Source organism: Diaphorina citri, unplaced genomic scaffold (genome assembly GCF_000475195.1).
Source record: "Diaphorina citri unplaced genomic scaffold, Diaci psyllid genome assembly version 1.1 scaffold185, whole genome shotgun sequence".
Lineage (NCBI taxonomy): Eukaryota > Metazoa > Arthropoda > Insecta > Hemiptera > Psyllidae > Diaphorina > Diaphorina citri.
This window is the reverse complement of record NW_007377622.1, coordinates 191170-211194: the sequence shown is the minus strand read 5'-3', so window position 1 is coordinate 211194 and position 20025 is coordinate 191170. Positions and strand designations below refer to the sequence as shown.

The 20025-nt window shown below is 41.0% G+C and overlaps 2 protein-coding genes across 2 annotated transcripts in view; one reads left to right on the top strand and one right to left on the bottom strand.

Moving 5' to 3' along the window:
• Positions 1 to 1776: 1776 nt before the first annotated feature.
• Positions 1777 to 9306, bottom strand: LOC103505616 (zingipain-2-like). The gene is made up of 6 exons (XM_026820923.1): positions 9062 to 9306; positions 8295 to 8594; positions 6212 to 6489; positions 5631 to 5733; positions 3293 to 3354; positions 1777 to 2305 (listed from the first exon to the last, which is right to left on the bottom strand). Exons 1-6 carry the CDS (start codon positions 9210 to 9212, stop codon positions 2219 to 2221), a joined length of 981 nt encoding a protein of 326 aa, XP_026676724.1. The 5' UTR covers positions 9213 to 9306; the 3' UTR covers positions 1777 to 2218.
• Positions 9307 to 10970: 1664 nt separating this feature from the next.
• LOC103505620 (neuronal acetylcholine receptor subunit alpha-7-like) overlaps positions 10971 to 20025 on the top strand; it is a 142235-nt gene continuing 133180 nt past the window's right edge. The window contains 1 exon segment of the mRNA XM_026820918.1: positions 10971 to 11075. Within this exon segment, the coding sequence (XP_026676719.1) occupies positions 10971 to 11075 (105 nt within the window).

The following is a 20025-nucleotide window of genomic DNA, read 5'->3' as shown; positions in this document are numbered from 1 at the left end:
CAGTAACTGGAGCCTACTCCTTGAGCAATAAGGTTGTTCTTTCCTTCGGAATTTTGTCATTTTGGATTTCCTATGGCTTAGTAGAAGAGCTATCACACCAAAAGAGGAGACACAAGCTTCAGAAGAGGGGAAAAACCGAAAGGAAAATGAAACTTAACTGTGGGTAAACCGTGCAAGAGTTCGCCCCGGTCGGGAATCGAACCCTCTACCTAGCACTAACAATTCTATTGTAAATACTATGTAGTTATTTTTATTAATATCGATGACAGGTAATAAGACTAATAAGTAAGTTAAGTAACTAATTATAAAAATAGAGTCAAGTATTGATAATTTATTTTAATTTTATTGATAAATACAATAGAAGTGGATTTCTCCTTTGTTTGAAACAATGGGACCCAAAAATAGTTTTACCCACTGATAAAGAGTTATTTTGTGTTGGTAACGTTACTCGCATGTGATTTATCTTGCGAATAATTCTGGGCACGTGATAGATAACTCTAGTGGAAATCTGAATCTGATTCCAAGTATAAAAATTTCGAGGTTAGAATGTTATCAAAAATGTATACAAAACCATCGATTATTGCAGAAATACTCAGCTCAATTTCTTCATTTTCTGCAAGGGTCGGTACTATGGTCAAGGCTTCTATGTATATTCATTTTAGTACCTATGGTTTGTTTATTTTCTCTTGGGTTGGTACTAGGCTAGGGTCGATAGTCGGTTCTCCGTTGTGGACGTCTACTAAGATACTACAGTCGATCGACATCAGTTGGAACTCATAATATCTCATAGAGGTACCTAAATCCTAACTGAATAAAATTGTAGGTTTTATAACATTACCTAAAAAATAATTTGTACCTTTTAATTATTGTTAGGCAGCTTTGAGTTGTTTAGATATTTGAATTGTTTAGATATTTGCATTGTTTAGATAATTTTTAGAAGCATATTGCATAAATTTTGGTTGACTATAGGTGGATAGTTGCTATTTGCTATTAACTTTATTGTAGGTGCCTAGTATCTACTTTTTAATCTAGGTAGATACCTAAATATTTTTGTATCTAGGTAATTACCAATATTAGGTACCGAAATAGTAAAATATTAATATGTTATATTGGTTTTATTAAACTAAAGATTTGCGCTTTTAATAAGGCCACGTTACTTAAGTTTTACTAAGCACTATTAAAGCTTAGATACTACTCGTCTCGTGTAGGTAAACACTACTGGCAGGTGGCAGCCAGTAACATTCCAGTCAAGTCGGATAAATACACTTCTGTATCCAAATGAAACCAACCACCTAACTGATAACTGGACTGAAATGATACCTACTTGATTACTGAAATGGTCTGTGTTTAAACGAGACCAGTGGTACCTGCTAATGACTGAATGCCATAGCTTTCAAATCTCGATAGATCACACTATCTTAAACAACGTTGTACTTGGTTGGTATCTGGATACAATCATGTTAATACATTTTTTATTGGTTTCCGGACATGGATATCTAGGATGTCATGTTAACAAAACATTGACGAATTTCAAAAGAAATTAACACCAAAAAGTTACCAGAGATGTGTCGAATTTTATTATGTTAGAAAAATACAAAGTATCTCTTTTTTTTCAATTGTTAATGCTAGATTTTTTACAACAATAAATTATACAATAGGTACCTACTTATCTATATGTATGGAATATTACCTATTAGGTACATATTACCCACAAGTATGTATAATTGTTAATGCTTGTCCTGTCCTGTTAGGTAATTCTTCCACAGAAAGACAGAATTTTTCGACGCCTGTTTTATCTCTCTCTTTCTCCTTCATTTCTCTCTCTCTCTCTCTCTCTCTCTCTCTCTCTCATGTAGCAATAACCTTGGCGCGGAGGCCAGGGCATCAGGGCAACAAAATGCTTGGAATTTGGAACATCCATCCCCGACTATCTACTGACCGAGGGGCCCCCAGGCGAAACCTTGCGGGTTCCCCCCCAAACAGGATATATGCCACTGTTTAAGTACTTTAGGTCATTACTTTCGGCAAGTGCGCAGTTCTACTAGACCAACATGAATTCTATCAAGCAAAGAGTCGAAACACCTTCGACTTTGTCGGGAATCGAACCTGCTACCTCTGGCGTGCCATACGCACTGGTGCATGTTATTCGCACTGGTGCATGTTATTTACATGCTCCAGCTCCGGCGTGCCTAGTCATACGAACTGTGCGTGTTTATTCTCATGCTCCTATTCCTTCCGTTATCGCGCCATGAACGAAGTAAGAGATACCACATGTGTCTGCTCCTCTCCTTATTCGGAAATAACCCTGCAACATAGAGGTAGGTAAGTAACAGGTAATTTTGGTTGAACAGGTAACTGCTATGATTTAATAAAGGGAACGGTAACTGCTAAGGATAGGATAAAGCCAGCCGCTCCGAGGACGATATATATTCCTTCCGTTATCGCGCCATGAACGAAGTAAGAGATACCACATGTGTCTGCTCCTCTCCTTATTCGGAAATAACCCTGCAACATATAGGTAGGTAAGTAACAGATAATTTTGGCTGTACAGGTAACTGATGCTATGATTAGATAAATGGAACGGTAACTGCTAAGGATAGGATAAAGCCAGCCGCTCCGAGGACGATATGATTTTTTAGTGGTGGGGGTTTTACCCTCCAATTTGTCGACTGTCTGCTCGCGTCTTCACTATAGCCTCACCAGCCTGAGTGGAGCCCGAAAAACCCAGGAGCACGGGATTGCCCAAAAGTTCACTAATTCCGATACCAATGTTGCTTAACGTCAATAATCCTTGGGGAACTTTGGCATTCAACGTGCTATCGTCGTTGGACACTTACTTGACCTAATTATTCAAAGTAACAACCTGGTAGACGTCAGCTCCCATGGCGTAGTGGTCACTGCGCTCGCCTTGCACGCGGGAGACCCGGGTTCGATTCCCGGCGAGGTCAAGAAATTTGTATCATGCAAATGATTGATTCCGTGACTGGCTGCTGCGGGACCCACTCAACCTCGTGAGGAAAATGAGTAGCTATGACATATAAATGCGCATAGCGACCGGTGCCAGCATGGTAGGTAAACATTGGATTTTAGGATTATTGAGATACATATGTATTGGGAAAACCCTACAATGCTGCAGTGAGCACCAAAGTTGTGACATAATAACACAAAGAAACTGCATTTACATTTTTTACCTGGTAGACATCTAATAGAAGCTAGGTAATAGGTAAATACATCATACAGATCCATACGTATATACCTAATAGCCGTAATATGTACATAGTTAGGTAATTACCTTTTCTCCCCAATCAGATCCCCAGGAATTCTTCACAATCCAATACGGTATAGAAGTTCCATCTGTAAAAATAGACATGTGAGCATTTGAAAATAAAATTCACCATTCCACTCACGTCACGTGAGATCATGGAACATCTCACAAAGGATTCATGTCAAGTCAGAAAATAATGGGTCAAAGTTCTCTCGTAATAGAGTTTACAGTAGGTGATTTCGTTCACGATAGCTACATTGACGGTGCCTCACGCTCTCACGCTATGGGGCTCACGCGAGATATCATGTGATACAATATCTGGACAACCACATCTCGACATAGCGTGAGATGAGGTTTGAGATTAGATTGGCCCCTCTGGAAATGGTACGTTTTTTAGGTGGGCGAATAAATGGTACACTTACCCTAGTCCAGAGCCACTGATGATTGGGCGTGATACCAGTGTGCTTCGACGCATGAAATCACGTGATGATGGCCTCTTACCTTTCTTTTCTTCCTCGCCGTATCCAACAATAATGAGAGCATGGTTCTGAGCTTTGGGATTACACAAGCGTTGATTCAAATCTATTACGCCACCTGAATAGTACTGGAAATCACAAGAAGATTAGATAATTAGATTAAGAGGAGTGTTTTCGAAGTTTTTCTTGGCTCTGTGCTTCGCGTTCGGGGTGCACACAGTCTCGTGAAAACAATCAAGGTATTGGTTTGAATCCCCAGAAAAATGATAGGATGACCTCTGAATAGCCTCAACAGAATAAAGTAGGTAGGTATTAGGTAATTAAAAAAAGGAAAGGAAAGGTCCTTAGAAGAAAGGGATTCAAAGGCATTCTAAAGGTACTCTGTCCAGAAGGTATTCAAAAAGCAAACATTCCAAAAATGAACGGCCACCCCAATTGGTTACTATTTTTTTAGAAATTTACGGGATAACCCCATTTTATTGTTTTATTGGTAGTAAGATACAATAGGATAGATACAATACAATACTCACAAACAGGCCATTCGCGTTCATCCCAACAGACAAAGGGCCTCGTGTGGCCACCCATTTCTTCATCTCCTCCTCTTCTCCATAAGGAATCCTTGAGTACTCCTTGACCTTGACCTTAAACCCCTCCTCCTCCCCCACCAAACACCCTCGCTCTGACTCAGAGGCCTTATACGGGTATGCCTGGTCTGATACGACACCGCCATTGTCTATAATGTATTGGAGAGCATCATCCATACGACCACCATTGCAGCCTCCATTAGACATATCACAGTCCACCAGTTCTGCAAGGAGAGACAATAGTGTTCAGTTTCCGAAAGTTAGATCTTCGATGGTTGGGAATGGGCCATCTTGGATTTCCAATGGTTTAGTAAAGGCGCTACCACGGCACCTTGCGGTTGAACTAATTCCCTTAACTCTCGGTAGCCAGCCTAGATAGCTTGGAGGGTAGCACACCTGTAAGCTCTAGGTCGCGGGTTCGATTTCCACTCGAGCCAACTTTATCCTCAACCTATAGGTTTGTCTTCCAAACGGTTGGCTTTTTCCTATCTTTTCTTTCTTCCTTCTTTACTTTCGGGACGATAAGACCTCAGCAGTTACAGTTCCCTCTATCAAAAATCTAAATAAAGAAACTCACGTTGTACAGATAGTTCGGTCAAACTGTTCCCCTGGATGGCATGCATTGCTTCCACCACCTAAAATCCGCCCCGGGCGGGAATCGAACCCGCGGCCTAGCGCTTACAAGGCAGACGCACTACCAACTAAGCTAACTAGGCTGGCGCTTGACCTAATTACCCAAAGTAACACCTGGTAGACATCTAATAGAAGCTAGGTAATAGATAATACATACAGATCCATACGTATATATACCTAATAGCCGTAATAGGTACATAGTTAGGTAATAAGTTTAATTCAATTACCTTTTCTCCCCAATCAGATCCCCAGGAATTCTTCACAATCCAATACGGTATAGAAGTTCCATCTGTAAAAATAGACATGTGAGCATTTGAAAATAAAATTCACCATTCCACTCACGTCACGTGAGTTCATGGAATATCTCACAAAGGATTCATGTCAAGTCAGAAAATAATGGGTCAAAGTTCTCTCTCGTAATAGAGTTTGTAGTAGGTGATTTCGTTCACGATAGCGACATTGACGGTACCTCACGCTCTCACGCTATGGGGCTCACGCGAGATATCATGTGATACAATATCTGGAGTCTGGACAACCACATCTCGGCATAGCGTGAGATGAGGTTTGATATTAGATTGGCCCCTCTGGAGCTGCATAGTCCAGAGCCACTGATGATTGGGCGTGATACCAGTGTGCTTCGACGCATGAAATCACGTGATGATGGCCTCTTACCTTTCTTTTCTTCCTCGCCGTATCCAACAATAATGAGAGCATGGTTCTGAGCTTTGGGATTACACAAGCGTTGATTCAAATCTATTACGCCACCTGAATAGTACTGGAAATCACAAGAAGCATGGTTCTGAGCTTTGGGATTACACAAGCGTTGATTCAAATCTATTACGCCACCTGAATAGTACTGGAAATCACAAGAAGATTAGATAATTAGATTAAGAGGAGTGTTTTCGAAGTTTTTCTTGGCTCTGTGCTTCGCGTTCGGGGTGCACACAGTCTCGTGAAAACAATCAAGGAATTGGTTTGAATCCCCAGAAAAATGATAGGATGACCTCTGAATAGCCTCAACAGAATAAAGTAGGTATTAGTTAATTAAAAAAAGGAAACAAAAGGTCCTCAGAAGGAAGGGATTCAAAGGCATTCTAAAGGTACTCTGTCCAGAAGGTATTCAAAAAGCAAACATTCCAAAAATGAACGGCCACCCCAATTGGTTACTATTTTTTTTAGAAATTTACGGGATAACCCCATTTTATTGTTTTATTGGTAGTAAGATACAATGATAGATACAATACAATACTCACAAACAGGCCATTCGCGTTCATCCCAACAGACAGAGGGCCTCGTGTGGCCACCCATTTCTTCATCTCCTCCTCTTCTCCATAAGGAATCCTTGAGTACTCCTTGACCTTGACCTTAAACCCCTCCTCCTCCCCCACCAAACACCCTCGCTCTGACTCAGAGGCCTTATACGGGTATGCCTGGTCTGATACGACACCGCCATTGTCTATAATGTATTGGAGAGCATCATCCATACGACCACCATTGCAGCCTCCATTAGACATATCACAGTCCACCAGTTCTGCAAGGAGAGACAATAGTGTTCAGTTTCCGAAAGTTAGATCTTCGATGGTTGGGAATGGGCCATCTTGGATTTCCAATGGTTTAGTAAAGGCGCTACCACGGCACCTTGCGGTTGAACTAATTCCCTTAACTCTCGGTAGCCAGCCTAGATAGCTTGGAGGGTAGCACACCTGTAAGCTCTAGGTCGCGGGTTCGATTTCCACTCGAGCCAACTTTATCCTCAACATATAAGATTTGTTCTCCAAACGGTTGGCTTTTTCCTATCTTGTCTTTCTTCCTTCTTTACTTTCGGGACGATAAGACCTCAGCAGTTACAGTTCCCTCTATCAAAAATCTAAATAAAGAAACTCACGTTGTACAGATAGTTCGGTCAAACTGTTCCCCTGGATGGCATGCATTGCTTCCACCACCCCCACCGCTGAGAACGCCCAACAACACGCACACTTCCCTTGTTCTTTGACCTTGGAGATGACGCCCTCAGCCCGCCAATCAAATGCCTCAGGTAGATCATCCCCGTGACGTAACGAGTTGAACTGGAATGCGCGCATCTCAGTGTCGGTCTGATTTGACGAGAAGGGAGCTTGTAGAGAGGGTTGTATGTCTTCGAGAGTGCTGTCCAGATTCAGCCCGGTTAGCTGTTGTAGATCCGATTCTGGAAAAAATAAACAATTTGATTTGGCCTTTTTAACTTCGTCTGCTGCCGTCTACATTTACCTAGGTACATAATAATTTAATAGTATATGTATTATTGCTTCAGACTCTTCAGAGGCAAAACAAAATGTTCTATAAGGGTTCGATTAGGTTGGAACACATCACATGCCTTCAGGCACACTCCATTTGTCAAGGGTCTCGGTTTACCTTGCCCTTGGGAACAATTTTGATACAGGAGTTCCTGATGAATTATTACTTTACGTAGGCGATGTAGTGGAGGTATGTATTTTGGACAGGATGGTAGTAGGTACCTATTTGGTTTCTGGACAGATAGTCTGGTGACCACTTAACTCCATACACAAAAAGCCCAATCTGAGGCTTAGGTATAGGGGCTAAACAGCCCTAAAGGATGGGTTAAGTTTCTACGAATCTAAGACCACCAGGGACACAGGTCAGGGGACCTTACCTGATAGGTCGAAGAACTTGTTGACTCCAAACACTGCCGTCCCGCTGTCCTCGCTCTGGTAATCCTCAGCCTTCTCCACATTGGTGACAAAGTTCTCATGACGCCTCAGCAGATCTTCTACAGATGAGTAAACCTTGTCATGATCTCGCATGAAGTTGAGAAACCTAGTCACGGGACTGTTTAGGTAACCTCGGGTTTGAAAGATGTTGCTATCCCGGAGTACCACCTGAAAGGGAAGCAGGGTTACGCAACGTCAGTAGAGGCAACAGGCAACGTGGCTGGCAACAAACGGATGACTATGTGGGCACGTCACGTAATGGTGCCTATTTTGGGTTCCTCTCAACACGATTAATAATTATTATACACATTTTTATTGAGGTGTGGCGCTCACAACAACACAGAACACAAATACAGGAGGTAATCTTACATACATAGAAACGCAGGTTCTCGTTTCCTCAAAATTTCCATTTCTAGCCAGCCTAGATAGCTTGGAGGGTAGCACACCTGTAAGCTCTAGGTCGCGGGTTCGATTTCCACTCGAGCCAACTTTATCCTCAACATATAAGATTTGTTCTCCAAACGGTTGGCTTTTTCCTATCTTGTCTTTCTTCCTTCTTTACTTTCGGGACGATAAGACCTTAGCAGTTACAGTTCCCTCTATTAAAAATCTAACTAAAGAAACTCACGTTGTACAGATAGTTCGGTCAAATTGTTCCCCTGGATGGCATGCATTGCTTCCACCACACCCACCGCTGAGAACGCCCAACAACACGCACACTTCCCTTGTTCTTTGACCTTGGAGATGACGCCCTCAGCCCGCCAATCAAATGCCTCAGGTAGATCATCCCCGTGACGTAACGAGTTGAACTGGAATGCGCGCATCTCAGTGTCGGTCTGATTTGACGAGAAGGGAGCTTGTAGAGAGGGTTGTATGTCTTCGAGGGTGCTGTCCAGATTCAGCCCGGTTAGCTGTTGTAGATCCGAGTCTGGAAAAAATGAACAATGTGATTTAGCCTTTTTAACTTCGTCTGCTGCCGTCTACATTTACCTAGGTACATAATAATTTAATAGTATATGTATTATTGCTTCACTCTTCAGAGGCAAAACAAAATGTTCTATACGGGTTTGATTAGGTTGGAACACATCACATGCCTTCAGGCACACTCCATTTGTCAAGAGTCTCGGTTTACCTTGCCCTTGGGAACAATTTTGATACAGGAGTTCCTGATGAATTATTACCTACTCTACGTAGGCGATGTAGTGGAGGTATGTATTTTGGACAGGAAGGTAGTAGGTACCTATTTGGTTTCTGAACAGATAGTCTGGTGACCACTTAACTTCATATACAAAAAGCCCAATCTGAGGCTTAGGTGTAGGGGCTAAACAGCCCTAAAGGATGGGTTAAGCTTCTACGTATCTACGACCACCAGGGACACAGGTCAGGGGAGCTTACCTGATAGGTCGAAGAACTTGTTGACTTCAAACACTGCCGTCCCGCTGTCCTCCCTCTGGTAATCCTCAGCCTTCTCCACATTGGTGACAAAGTTCTCATGACGCCTCAGCAGATCTTCAACAGATGAGTAAACTTTGTCATGATCTCGCATGAAGTTGAGAAACCTAGTCACGGGACTGTTTAGGTAACCTCGGGTTTGAAAGATGTTGCTCTCCAGGAGTGCCACCTGAAAGGGAAGCAGGGTTACGCAACGTCAGTAGAGGCAACGTCAGTAGAGGCAACGTGGTTGGCAACAAACGGATGACTGTGTGGGCACGTCACGTAATGGTGCCTATTTTGGGTTCCTCTCAACACGATTAATAATTATACACATTTTTATTGAGGTGTGGCGCTCACAACAACACAGAACACAAATACAGGAGGTAATCTTACATAGAAAACGCAGGTTCTCGTTTCCTCACCATTTCCATTTCTAAAGTGGTCTTGTTTATAAAGGGCGTACTTACTCGGAGTTTCGGCTGGGCATATCTGTTTTCCGTTTAGCCAGATGGTCTTCACCTTGGGACTGCCTCCATTCGGTTCAAATCGGACCATTATCCGAGTTGTCATAGGTCGACTGGGATCCAGAACTTGCTCCAGGTTGAGGATGGTGAACTCCTTGTTATTCGAAGTGGTCACTTCTCCTAGCCATGACTGAAAATCAATGGAACAGTTGTGCTGACTTAGGTGAGGTTTTAAAGTCAAAGAGCTGCCAGCCTAGTTAGCTTAGTTGGTAGTGCGTCTGCCTTGTAAGCGCTAGGCCGCGGGTTCGATTCCCGCCCGGGGCGGATTTTATCCTGATGGGATAATGTTCGTTCTCGGAACGGCTGGCTTTCTCCTGTCCTGTCTTCCTTCTCTCTTCGATTTCGGGACGATAAGACCATAGCAGTTACAGTTCCCTCTGTCAAACCTCTTTTTTTTAAGTATAAATAACACTTCTAAATTCTTGGCCAGCATCTGAGAGCTATGTCTAACTGATGAGTTCCAATAAGAACGAAACGCGTCTTAGGCTGCTCTCAGGTGTTGGCTAAAAAGGTATCTTTGAGAGCAAAGTAATTTCTGTAGGCACGAGGTAAGTAGTCTGGCTGGAGGACTTTAAACATGGGAGGATACCAGCTTGAAATTTCCCTTGCTGAAGAAATAGCAAAAGATTGAGTGCGAAGGGCATCCATCTCCATTTGCAAAGTTTTGTACTATTTGTAGCCAAAATGTCAGCCCAAGGCAATCGCCCTTGAGAGGCTGACGAAAAACGCCGACCCCGTGTGAACACGGAAAAAGACGAGCAAGAAGAAGGCAAGGAAGAAGAATATTATTACTGAATGAGGTCAAAATTCTGTACATTTATTATTACTATTCTGTACATCAAGGGTGGGGTGGTAGAGAATGCCATAGGCATTAACCCCACCCTTGATCAAACTTTATTTTGTATTTATATCTATATACTTTTTGTTACCATCTGTAAATAAAGTTTGATCCAATTGTGTAATAATAATAATAAAATTATACAAACAGGTAGGTACATTAATTATTGAAGTAATTGCGTATGGAAGGTAGTTACACACCTGAGATCCTGAGAACAATACTGATCTTATGTACAATTAATTAATTATGTATAATACAATATTGTACCTACTTATTGCACAATGTCCAATACAAAGTGTAGTAGTTAGAACGGTGGACTTCGCATGTGAAGGTTGGTGGTTCGAAGTCAAGTCATTGTTGTGTTTTTGCCCCCTTTCTTTTAGCCTGAGAGCGGGAATAAACCGTTTCCCAGCCCTATAAAAAGCAAAACAATCAATTTGGCGAAATTCGAAATACTGATGAGGACACCTTTTAAAGTTCTGTTTCCCAATCTGCTCACAGAATTCTAATGGAAACTGACTGGTTCTCGGGTCGGAAGATGCCGCCATCTAGAGGTTGGCTCTGGAACTTCTGGTCTGACAGTCAGCGTCAGAGAAACAACTCTCTACCACTGGTAAGTCATGTTGACATTTGTTTTGCAACAGTTGCGAAACGAATGTTTTTCGAATGTTTTGAGCAACTTTAAACATAACACCTAGTGCATGGTACAATGGTACATACTAAAAGACAAGACTTTTTTTTAGAAAGAAGTCTGGAAAGGAATAAGTTGCTTGCTTGTTGCAAAACCAAATATTAAACATTAAGGTAGCTTGGTAGGTACCTAATCCTGATTGTAATAAAGAAATAAGGGAAGGTAACTATAACAACAAAATTGTAATAAAAACCAACAAATAATGTTGGGTCCAGTGGTAACGCGCTTGCTTGCCATGAAGAAGGTCCCGGGTTCGAATGCCACCATCGACAAAAATTTGTACTCGTTTTTCGATTGCAAATATTTCAACGGGTTACTTTCTGGTGTTCTCGTGTTGACCCAGCACCTAAATTGGAAGTATTGTGTCTCTTCTCGCCCATCTGATGAGAGGCATACTACGGGATGGGCATGCTACGATACAGGCCACAAGCGTCTAATGTAGCAGTTGTTCAATTGCTACGAAATAAAAACGGCGGTGGAACACTCATCTTTTTTTTTTTTAAAAAAAAAAAATGTCTATAACAATCACTTTAGCCAGCTCCAGACTATTCTCGGAAGTATCTCACCTTACATTCATTACCTTATCTTACTTTACCAGCCTTACTTATCATTACCTTCGGGATAACTTGTGACTTAATCTTCCATTTCCCATCTTGCCCCTTCAATCTCCCATCACGCTTCAAATTTCCCATCACGCTTTTCCAATCGCATTACTGTAATTGCTTCCTCGGATTACATAAGCTTGAGTGACTTTCAACAGGTGGAAGGTTGGGCAGAGCTCCTTCATTCACCATATTATTAAAGAAAACCAAGTATTATTATGACATCTAAGAACGGGGATCTACCTTTTCCTTTCACGCAATAATAAACCTTCGGGAAGAAGGGACAGGGCTTGACAAGGGGAGATGTGGCTTGACAAAGGGTCAAGTCCCGTGGGAGGAAGGATCCATTGAATGAAATTTATTCTGTCACACATTGGCACACTGACTTGAGGAAAATTACGAAAGCAGTCTTCATCACGCGTGAAGAAAATGATGCAACGTGTAGGGCACATTGCATACTTGAAATAGTTGTCGGGCGTTCCTACAAATGTCCAAGAAAGGAAGTAAGGTGCTATAATGCAAGTATGCATGGGGATGGGGACAAGAGATAAGTGGAATGTGGATGTAACAGAGACTTAGAATAAAATCAAAATGACAAGAAACAGGGAAGCCTAACAAGAATCTTATTGAATGAGAGGAAATGTTCAAAGGTTCTACAATACAAGACATTTCAACTTCGAAAATAAGGAAAGTAGGTAATAAAAAAAAGGACATGACATTTCAGAATATTTCTATCAAAGCATAATACAAGTCAAGGGGAGACAGCAAAATTTCAATTTTCCCAAGGGATGGTGTAGCTCAGACATCTAATTGAACAATATTGTGCCTCTTTTATTACTTTTCAGTCACTTGGGAAGAAAGTATCTATACAGGACCTATATCTATACACAGGGCTTATACGTATAGGTACTTATGACAATATATCTATACCCATAAAAACGTCTAATTGAACATTATTGTAGGGTTTCCAAGACGTTGTCCTGCCACCTCTTTCCTAACATGATGCAAGAACATCTCTTCAGTCTTCACTTACCTATCTGAAGAAGTTTGTTTCCAAATATCTTTCCGATTTCGCTGTCAATGTCAATCCCATGGAAAGCTACTCACCAATCACCGGTAATCTGGATAATGTAACCAAATTACTGCTATGTCCTCTCGAGTTGCACAATTGTCAGGATCATTTCCTGAGGGAATGTGAAGCTCTCTTCATCGAAAACAATTCTAAAGGGATTGTTTCAACTTTTTAGCTTTGATTGCTTTCAATATGGAGAATGTTTTCTAGATTTGAATACTGTTCTTTTTTTCTGGAAAGTTCACGATATCTACAAGTTCTTTTCGTTTCCCATTACGTTAAGTGGTGAATTTGAAAGGAAAATAGGAAATGACAGTCAGGTGAGCATGTTTGATTCTTTCCTTTTTTTTCCTGGCAAATTATTGAAGGACTTCACAATGACATGTCAATGGACAGGTTATTCCCCTTAGGGATGCATACCTTGATCATGAAAGTGTGTAGGTATCCCAATCCTTTCTCTCCCTAAAAAAAAAAGAAATAGGTACTAAGGTATTATCGTCCCGAAATCGAAGAGAGAAGAATAGCATGATAGAAGAAAGCCAGCCGTTCCGAGAACGAACCTTATCTGTTTAGGATAAAATTCACCCCGGGTGGGAATCGAACCCATGACCTAACGCTCACAAGTCACACGCGCTACCTCCTAACTAGGCACTAGGCTGGCAAAATCTTTTTCTTTTCCCGTGTTCAGACGGCGTCGGCGTTTTTCGTCAGCCTCTCAATCAATCCTAAGGTGATTGCTTTTGGCCTGACATTTGGTTTTGGCTACAAAAAAATTACAAGTGTCCTTCGCACCCTTGCTTTTATCAAGGGAAATTTCTAGTTGGTTTACTCCCACAGTGCACGCTTCCACTGCACGACGATATATTTTGTCCTGTTGCACGGGAAGTAGGAGATCGTGTTTCAAGGTAAGCCGTCGCTGTCCGAACACTCGTGGTGGTCTTATCGTCCTTGATAGCTTTTTGGAGATTGCATTTTTTTTTTTTTTTTTACGACAAGGACATAGCTTTTCGGAGAAAGCAGTTTTTTGAGGGACTGACTTTTTTGCGGCAGGGGACAGTAGATTAGGGATAGCGAGATAAGTATCATAGCCAGAGGCGCTTAAGGGACGATTAAGTTTAGTGTGAATGTGAAATTATGTGAAAAGACTCGAATTTTTTGACGCGAAGAGCTTTCATTTTCGGAGAATGCAGTTTTTTTTTTCTTCTTGAGGGACTGACTTTTTTTTGAGACAGGGACAGTAGTTTAGGGACAGCGTGTTACATAATTATCATATCTAGGGGCAGGAGATGGGGGGGGGGGGGGGGCTCTAAGGACGATTAAGTTGGACGAAAAACACAAATTTTAGTGCTATAAGTACCTATTCACACAAAGAAAAATCGAAAACCACTGATCCACGCACAGACAAAGGAAAAATTGGACTCAAAAGAAAACACAGTCTTTTCGTCACCAAAATAAACGTCAAAAAGCAGACGATGAAAAACTAAAAAAATTGGGTAATTTACGGACAAAATTTTCGTCACGAAAAATTGCAGATCTCAACGGCCAAAATTTCAGTCAAAAGTTTTCAGATCTCGGAAAAAGTTCGAAATTTTTGCCTGTTTAATTATTTATTTTTATTTAATCACTATATTTTTTTTCCACTTTCGTGACAAAAACTCAAAGCTCATCAGGGTGTTACGTAAAAAAAAAATATTGTAATCGCGGACGGACACACTTATTTCTGTTTATTTAGTCCAAACTATGTACTTCATGAGAGATTGGCTATGTACTCCCAACGTATTCCTATGTACTGGAGACTGGAGCTGGTACAGCTGGTACATAGTGAGGTTAGGTCTTGCTTGAGGACTTGGTTGTGAGGAGAGGTATGGGATTGGTGAGGGGGGTGCTAGGTCCAGGGACTTCGATCTGGAGGACAGAGGGGAGAGGATGGAGGTGGGAGGGGAGGAAGAAGGAACACAGAGGGGGAAGGAAGAAGAGAAGAGGAAAGAGGGAAGAAAGAATGGGAAGGACAAATTGCAGAGGGGAGAGGGGGGAGGTGGGAGGGGAGGAAGAAGGAACACAGAGGGGGAAGGAAGAAGAGAAGAGGAAAGAGGGAAGAAAGAATGGGAAGGACAAATTGCAGAGGGGAGAGGGGGGAGGTGGGAGGGGAGGAAGAAGGAACACAGAGGGGGAAGGAAGAAGAGAAGAGGAAAGAGGGAAGAAAGAATGGGAAGGACAAATTGCAGAGGGGAGAGGGGGGAGGTGGGAGGGGAGGAAGAAGGAACACAGAGGGGGAAGGAAGAAGAGAAGAGGAAAGAGGGAAGAAAGAATGGGAAGGACAAAGTGGAGAGGATGGAGGTGAGAGAGAAGGAAGAGGGCCGGGAGATAGGGAAGAAGGAAGACTAGGAGATGAGAAGGACTAAGAGACAGAAGAAGGAGAGTATAGAGTTGAGGGGTGAGGGGAAGAGACAGACAGAAGAGAGGAGTAAAGAGGGAAGAAAGTATTGAAAGGATAAAGGGCAGAGTGGAGAGAATGGATGGAGGTGGGAGAGAAGAGAGAAGAGAATAAGAAAGAAGAGAGAAAGAATGGGAAGGACAGATACCAGGGTGGCTAGGGTACATAAGGTAGATAGGAGACGGAGAAGGGAAAGAAGGAAGAGGAGAGAAGTGGGGAGGAAGGAGAGAGCGTTAGATTAGAGAGAGGGGAAGGGATGAGGAAGAAACAGAAAGAAGAGAAGGATTGATGTCACGTGGAAAAGGGGAGAGAAGAAGAGAGGATAAAGTAAAGGAAAAGAGAGCGGAGAAAGAAGAGAGGGGAGGGAGAACCCAGTAAAGTTCCCTTCCAACGAGATGGAGTTTAGTCTTTATGAACTTTTTTTCTTATAACCTGCAATAATAAAACAATCTACGTGAATGTGGGTACCTATAAGTGCATAAGATCTACAATAGTATGTAATAATATGTAAATAACAACCTGGTGAAAGTAGGTGCCTAGATGACTTTAGGGTGGTGAAAAAGTTGCTCAGAAGATCTATGACAGTAATTTCGACAAAAATTTGTACTCGTTTTTCGATTGCAAATATTTCAACGGGTTACTTTCTGGTGTTCTCGTGTTGACCCAGCACCTAAATTGGAAGTATTGTGTCTCTTCTCGCCCATCTGATGAGAGGCATACTACGGGATGGGCATGCTACGATACAGGCCACAAGCGTCTAATGTAGCAGTTGTTCAATTGCTACGAAATAAAAACGGCGGTGGAACACTCATCTTTTTTTTTTTTAAAAAAAAAAAATGTCTATAACAATCACTTTAGCCAGCTCCAGACTATTCTCGGAAGTATCTCACCTTACATTCATTACCTTATCTTACTTTACCAGCCTTACTTATCATTACCTTCGGGATAACTTGTGACTTAATCTTCCATTTCCCATCTTGCCCCTTCAATCTCCCATCACGCTTCAAATTTCCCATCACGCTTTTCCAATCGCATTACTGTAATTGCTTCCTCGGATTACATAAGCTTGAGTGACTTTCAACAGGTGGAAGGTTGGGCAGAGCTCCTTCATTCACCATATTATTAAAGAAAACCAAGTATTATTATGACATCTAAGAACGGGGATCTACCTTTTCCTTTCACGCAATAATAAACCTTCGGGAAGAAGGGACAGGGCTTGACAAGGGGAGATGAAATTTCGGAGGCTTTCCTGTAATCTATGGATTCGCAATAAACAGCGCTCACACAAATCAACACAAAACTCCAGGCAAGAAAATCCATTATTTCTCAGGCACAAAACTCAACTTGTTCGAACAATATATGTATATAGAGAGAATAATCAACCGATATCTTCTTTCAGGGAATTGAGAATCAACAAAATTGACTATCAAGTAAGGAATGTTAGTCTTGTTTGCGAAAAAATGATTTCGAACGAAAGTAGAGATAGACTTTATCTCGGAAATCTCAAGTGGTAGGCCCTTGAAATGAAAATCACTCGAACCCCGATAGTAGTGCTTATTTTCTGTGTGAGCATTTTATCGATGCCAATAGAATCAACAAGTAAGACCAGCCACTCACTATCAGGTAGACCTGACAGGTACGGCTGAAAAGGTCCGTCTGTCAGGTCTACCTCATACCAGATAGTGAGTGACTGACCATTGAAATAGGCACTGAGATTAATAGAATCGAACCCGCGACCTAGCGCTTACAAGTTAGACGCGCTACCCACCAAGCTAACCCAGGGAGGCTGGCTCATTTTCCATTGTTTTCCTCTATCTTTTTTTTTTTTTTTTTTTTTTTTACAAAAAAAAAAAGAGAGATTTGACAGAGGGAACTGTAACTGCTATGGTCTTATCGTCCCCGAAATCGAAGAGAGAAGAAGACAGGGATAGGAAAAGCCAGCGTCCGAGAAGCGAACCATCATTATCCCATCAGGATAAAATCCGCCCCGGGCGGAATCGAACCCGCGGCCTAGCGCTTACAAGGCAGACGCACTACCAACTAAGCTAACTAGCTGGCTTTTTCTCTATCTTTCGTCACACGAATTTGAACTACATTTTGTCATAGATCAGTTTTCGTTCATACTTAAGTTGTCATAATTGATAACCATAACTATCTTGCGAAATGTGAAGTTTAACTTCCTGAAAAGTTCAATTTTTAATTTTGTATCGAATTGAAAATTGACTGTAAAAATGTAACAAGTTTGAATTTCATGGAAAATGCAAGGTAACTGAAACCCCGATGAATATTGAAAAAACAAACATGTAATACGAACTTTCCAAATGGAATTCAATCGAATTCTAATTAAAATTCAGACAAGATATTGACAGAGTAGTTTAATTTATCCAACGAAGCCACAGAAATGCTGAATATTGTTGAATGAGGTCTCTTCTTTCCTATCATTTTCTAAATATCTAAATGAACAAGAAGTACTGGACAGTAACCGGAGCCTACTCCTTGAGCAATAAGCTTGTTCTTTCCTTCGGAATTTTATCATTTTGGATTTCCTATGGCTTAGGAGAAGAGCTATCACACCAAAAGAGGAGACAAAAACTTCAGAAGAGGGGAAATACCGAAAGGAAAATGAAACTTAACTGGGTAAACCGTGCAAGAGTTCGCACCGGACAAGAATTCGCACCTAGCACTTACAATTCTATTCTATTGTATGTAGTTATTTTTATTAATATCGATGACAGGTAATAAGACTAATAAGTAAGTTAAGTAACTAATTATAAAAATAGAGTCAAGTATAATTGATAATTTATTTTAATTTTATTGATAAATACAATAGAAGTGGATTTTTCCTTTGTTTGAAACAATGGGACCCAAAAATAGTTTTACTCACCGATAAAGAGTTATTTTGTGTTGGTAACGTTACTCGCATGTGATTTATCTTGCGAATGATTCTGGGCACGTGATAGATACCTAACTCTAGTGGAAATCTCAATCTGATTCCAAGTATTATTCACTTAGAGGGTACTTACCTAAACCTAATTATAATATTTATAATTGCCAGCCTAGTTAGCTTGGTTGGTAGTGCGTCTGCCTTGTAAGCGCTAGGCCGCGGGTTCGATTCCCACCCGGGGCGGATTTTATCCTGATGGGGTAAAGTTCGTTCTCGGAACGGCTGGCTTTCTCCTATCCTGTCTTCCTTCTCTCTTCGATTTCGGGACGATAAGACCTTGGCAGTTACAGTTCCCTCTGTCAAACTTCTTCAAAAATATATATATAATTATCTCCTGACATTTACATAGAGTGAAAAAAAGAGAGGAAAATTTGTACTTTTATCCCTCGTTTGTAATATTTCAACGGGTTACTTTCTGGTGTTCTCGTGTTGACCCAGACTCAGTGAAACACTTTTTTTTTTTTTACCGCGGGGGGAGTGCTAATATTTTGACAACCCTGCACGTGACGTCACGCCATAGTTGAAAAAAAAAAAAAAAAAAAAAAACAACAACAACAAACAAAGGTGAGTAGGTAATAGGTATGTACTCTAACAGCATTTTCTGAAAGCTTTGAAAATATTTCCATTTTCTAAAAGTTTTTTTTAGTAGGTAGTTGCTAAGAGTAGTGTTTGGTATCAGTTTTTGGTTCTCTCTCTCTCTCTCTCTCTCTTTCTCTCTCTCTTTAATTGAACTTTTTTGTTCGATATTGAATGGGAGGTGATCTGCCTTGAAACTTGAATTATTCATTTACACATAAATGTCTGAATGGCGTCTCGGAATACAATAATAAGACAAGGAAACTTGAGAGTATCTTAGGTACCTGTAAGTAAGTAGGTAATAGCAGATACTGTTGATCTTATCTAGTAGGTAGATACCATAAGTCTTTACTTGAGTACCTACCTAGGACTGAAAATAAATGCACTCTACTAATGATATAATATGATTTGAGCCAGCCTAGATAGCTTAGTTGGTAGCGCGTCTGCCTTGTAAGCGCTAGGCCGTGGGTTCGATTCCCGCCCGAGGCGGATTTTATCCTGATGGGATAATGTTCGTTCTCGGAACGGCTGGCTTTCTCCTATACTGTCTTCCTTCGATTTCGGGACGATAAGACCATAGCAGTTACAGTTCCCTCTGTCAAACCTCTTTAAAAAAAAGTGATTTGAAAGAAATGTTTTGTTTACACTCAAGTTTACTCATTGACACACTAAGTAGATTTCCTTGAGATAATAGACTAGAGAGAAACTCACTCATAGCATTAGGTACTGAGATTCAGAAAATGGATGTACCTAGGAGGTCCTTATAAATTCATTTATTTGTCTACCTAGATACTTACTTATACCTACCTAGCTATGTCTTCTTACACTACCGATGCCGAAAAAAAAAAAAAAAAAAAACAAATTTACACCACCAGGGTTGTTTTTTTTCAACCCCCCAGCCCGAAAAAAAAAAAAAAAAAAAAAAAAAGATTCCTAAAATGAAACTGAAAGTGGATGTGGAACTTAAAGTAGGTACGTTTAGTTTGAAAAAGTACCTAAATAATTTTAGAATTTTGGATACCTATTACCTACCTCTATTTGAAATGTTAGTTAATTTCTTCTATTTTATTTTATTTTTATTTTTTTCGAAAAAGAAGGATATTCTCTTCATTTTGACAGATTAGGACAGGATCGTCATCTTTATTACCTTGAGATCCAGTCAATAAAATGTAAGCAACTCTTAACTCTTACAGTTCTACCCTTTCCTTTCATCCCTCTATCCTTGTTCATCCCAACCCTTCTCT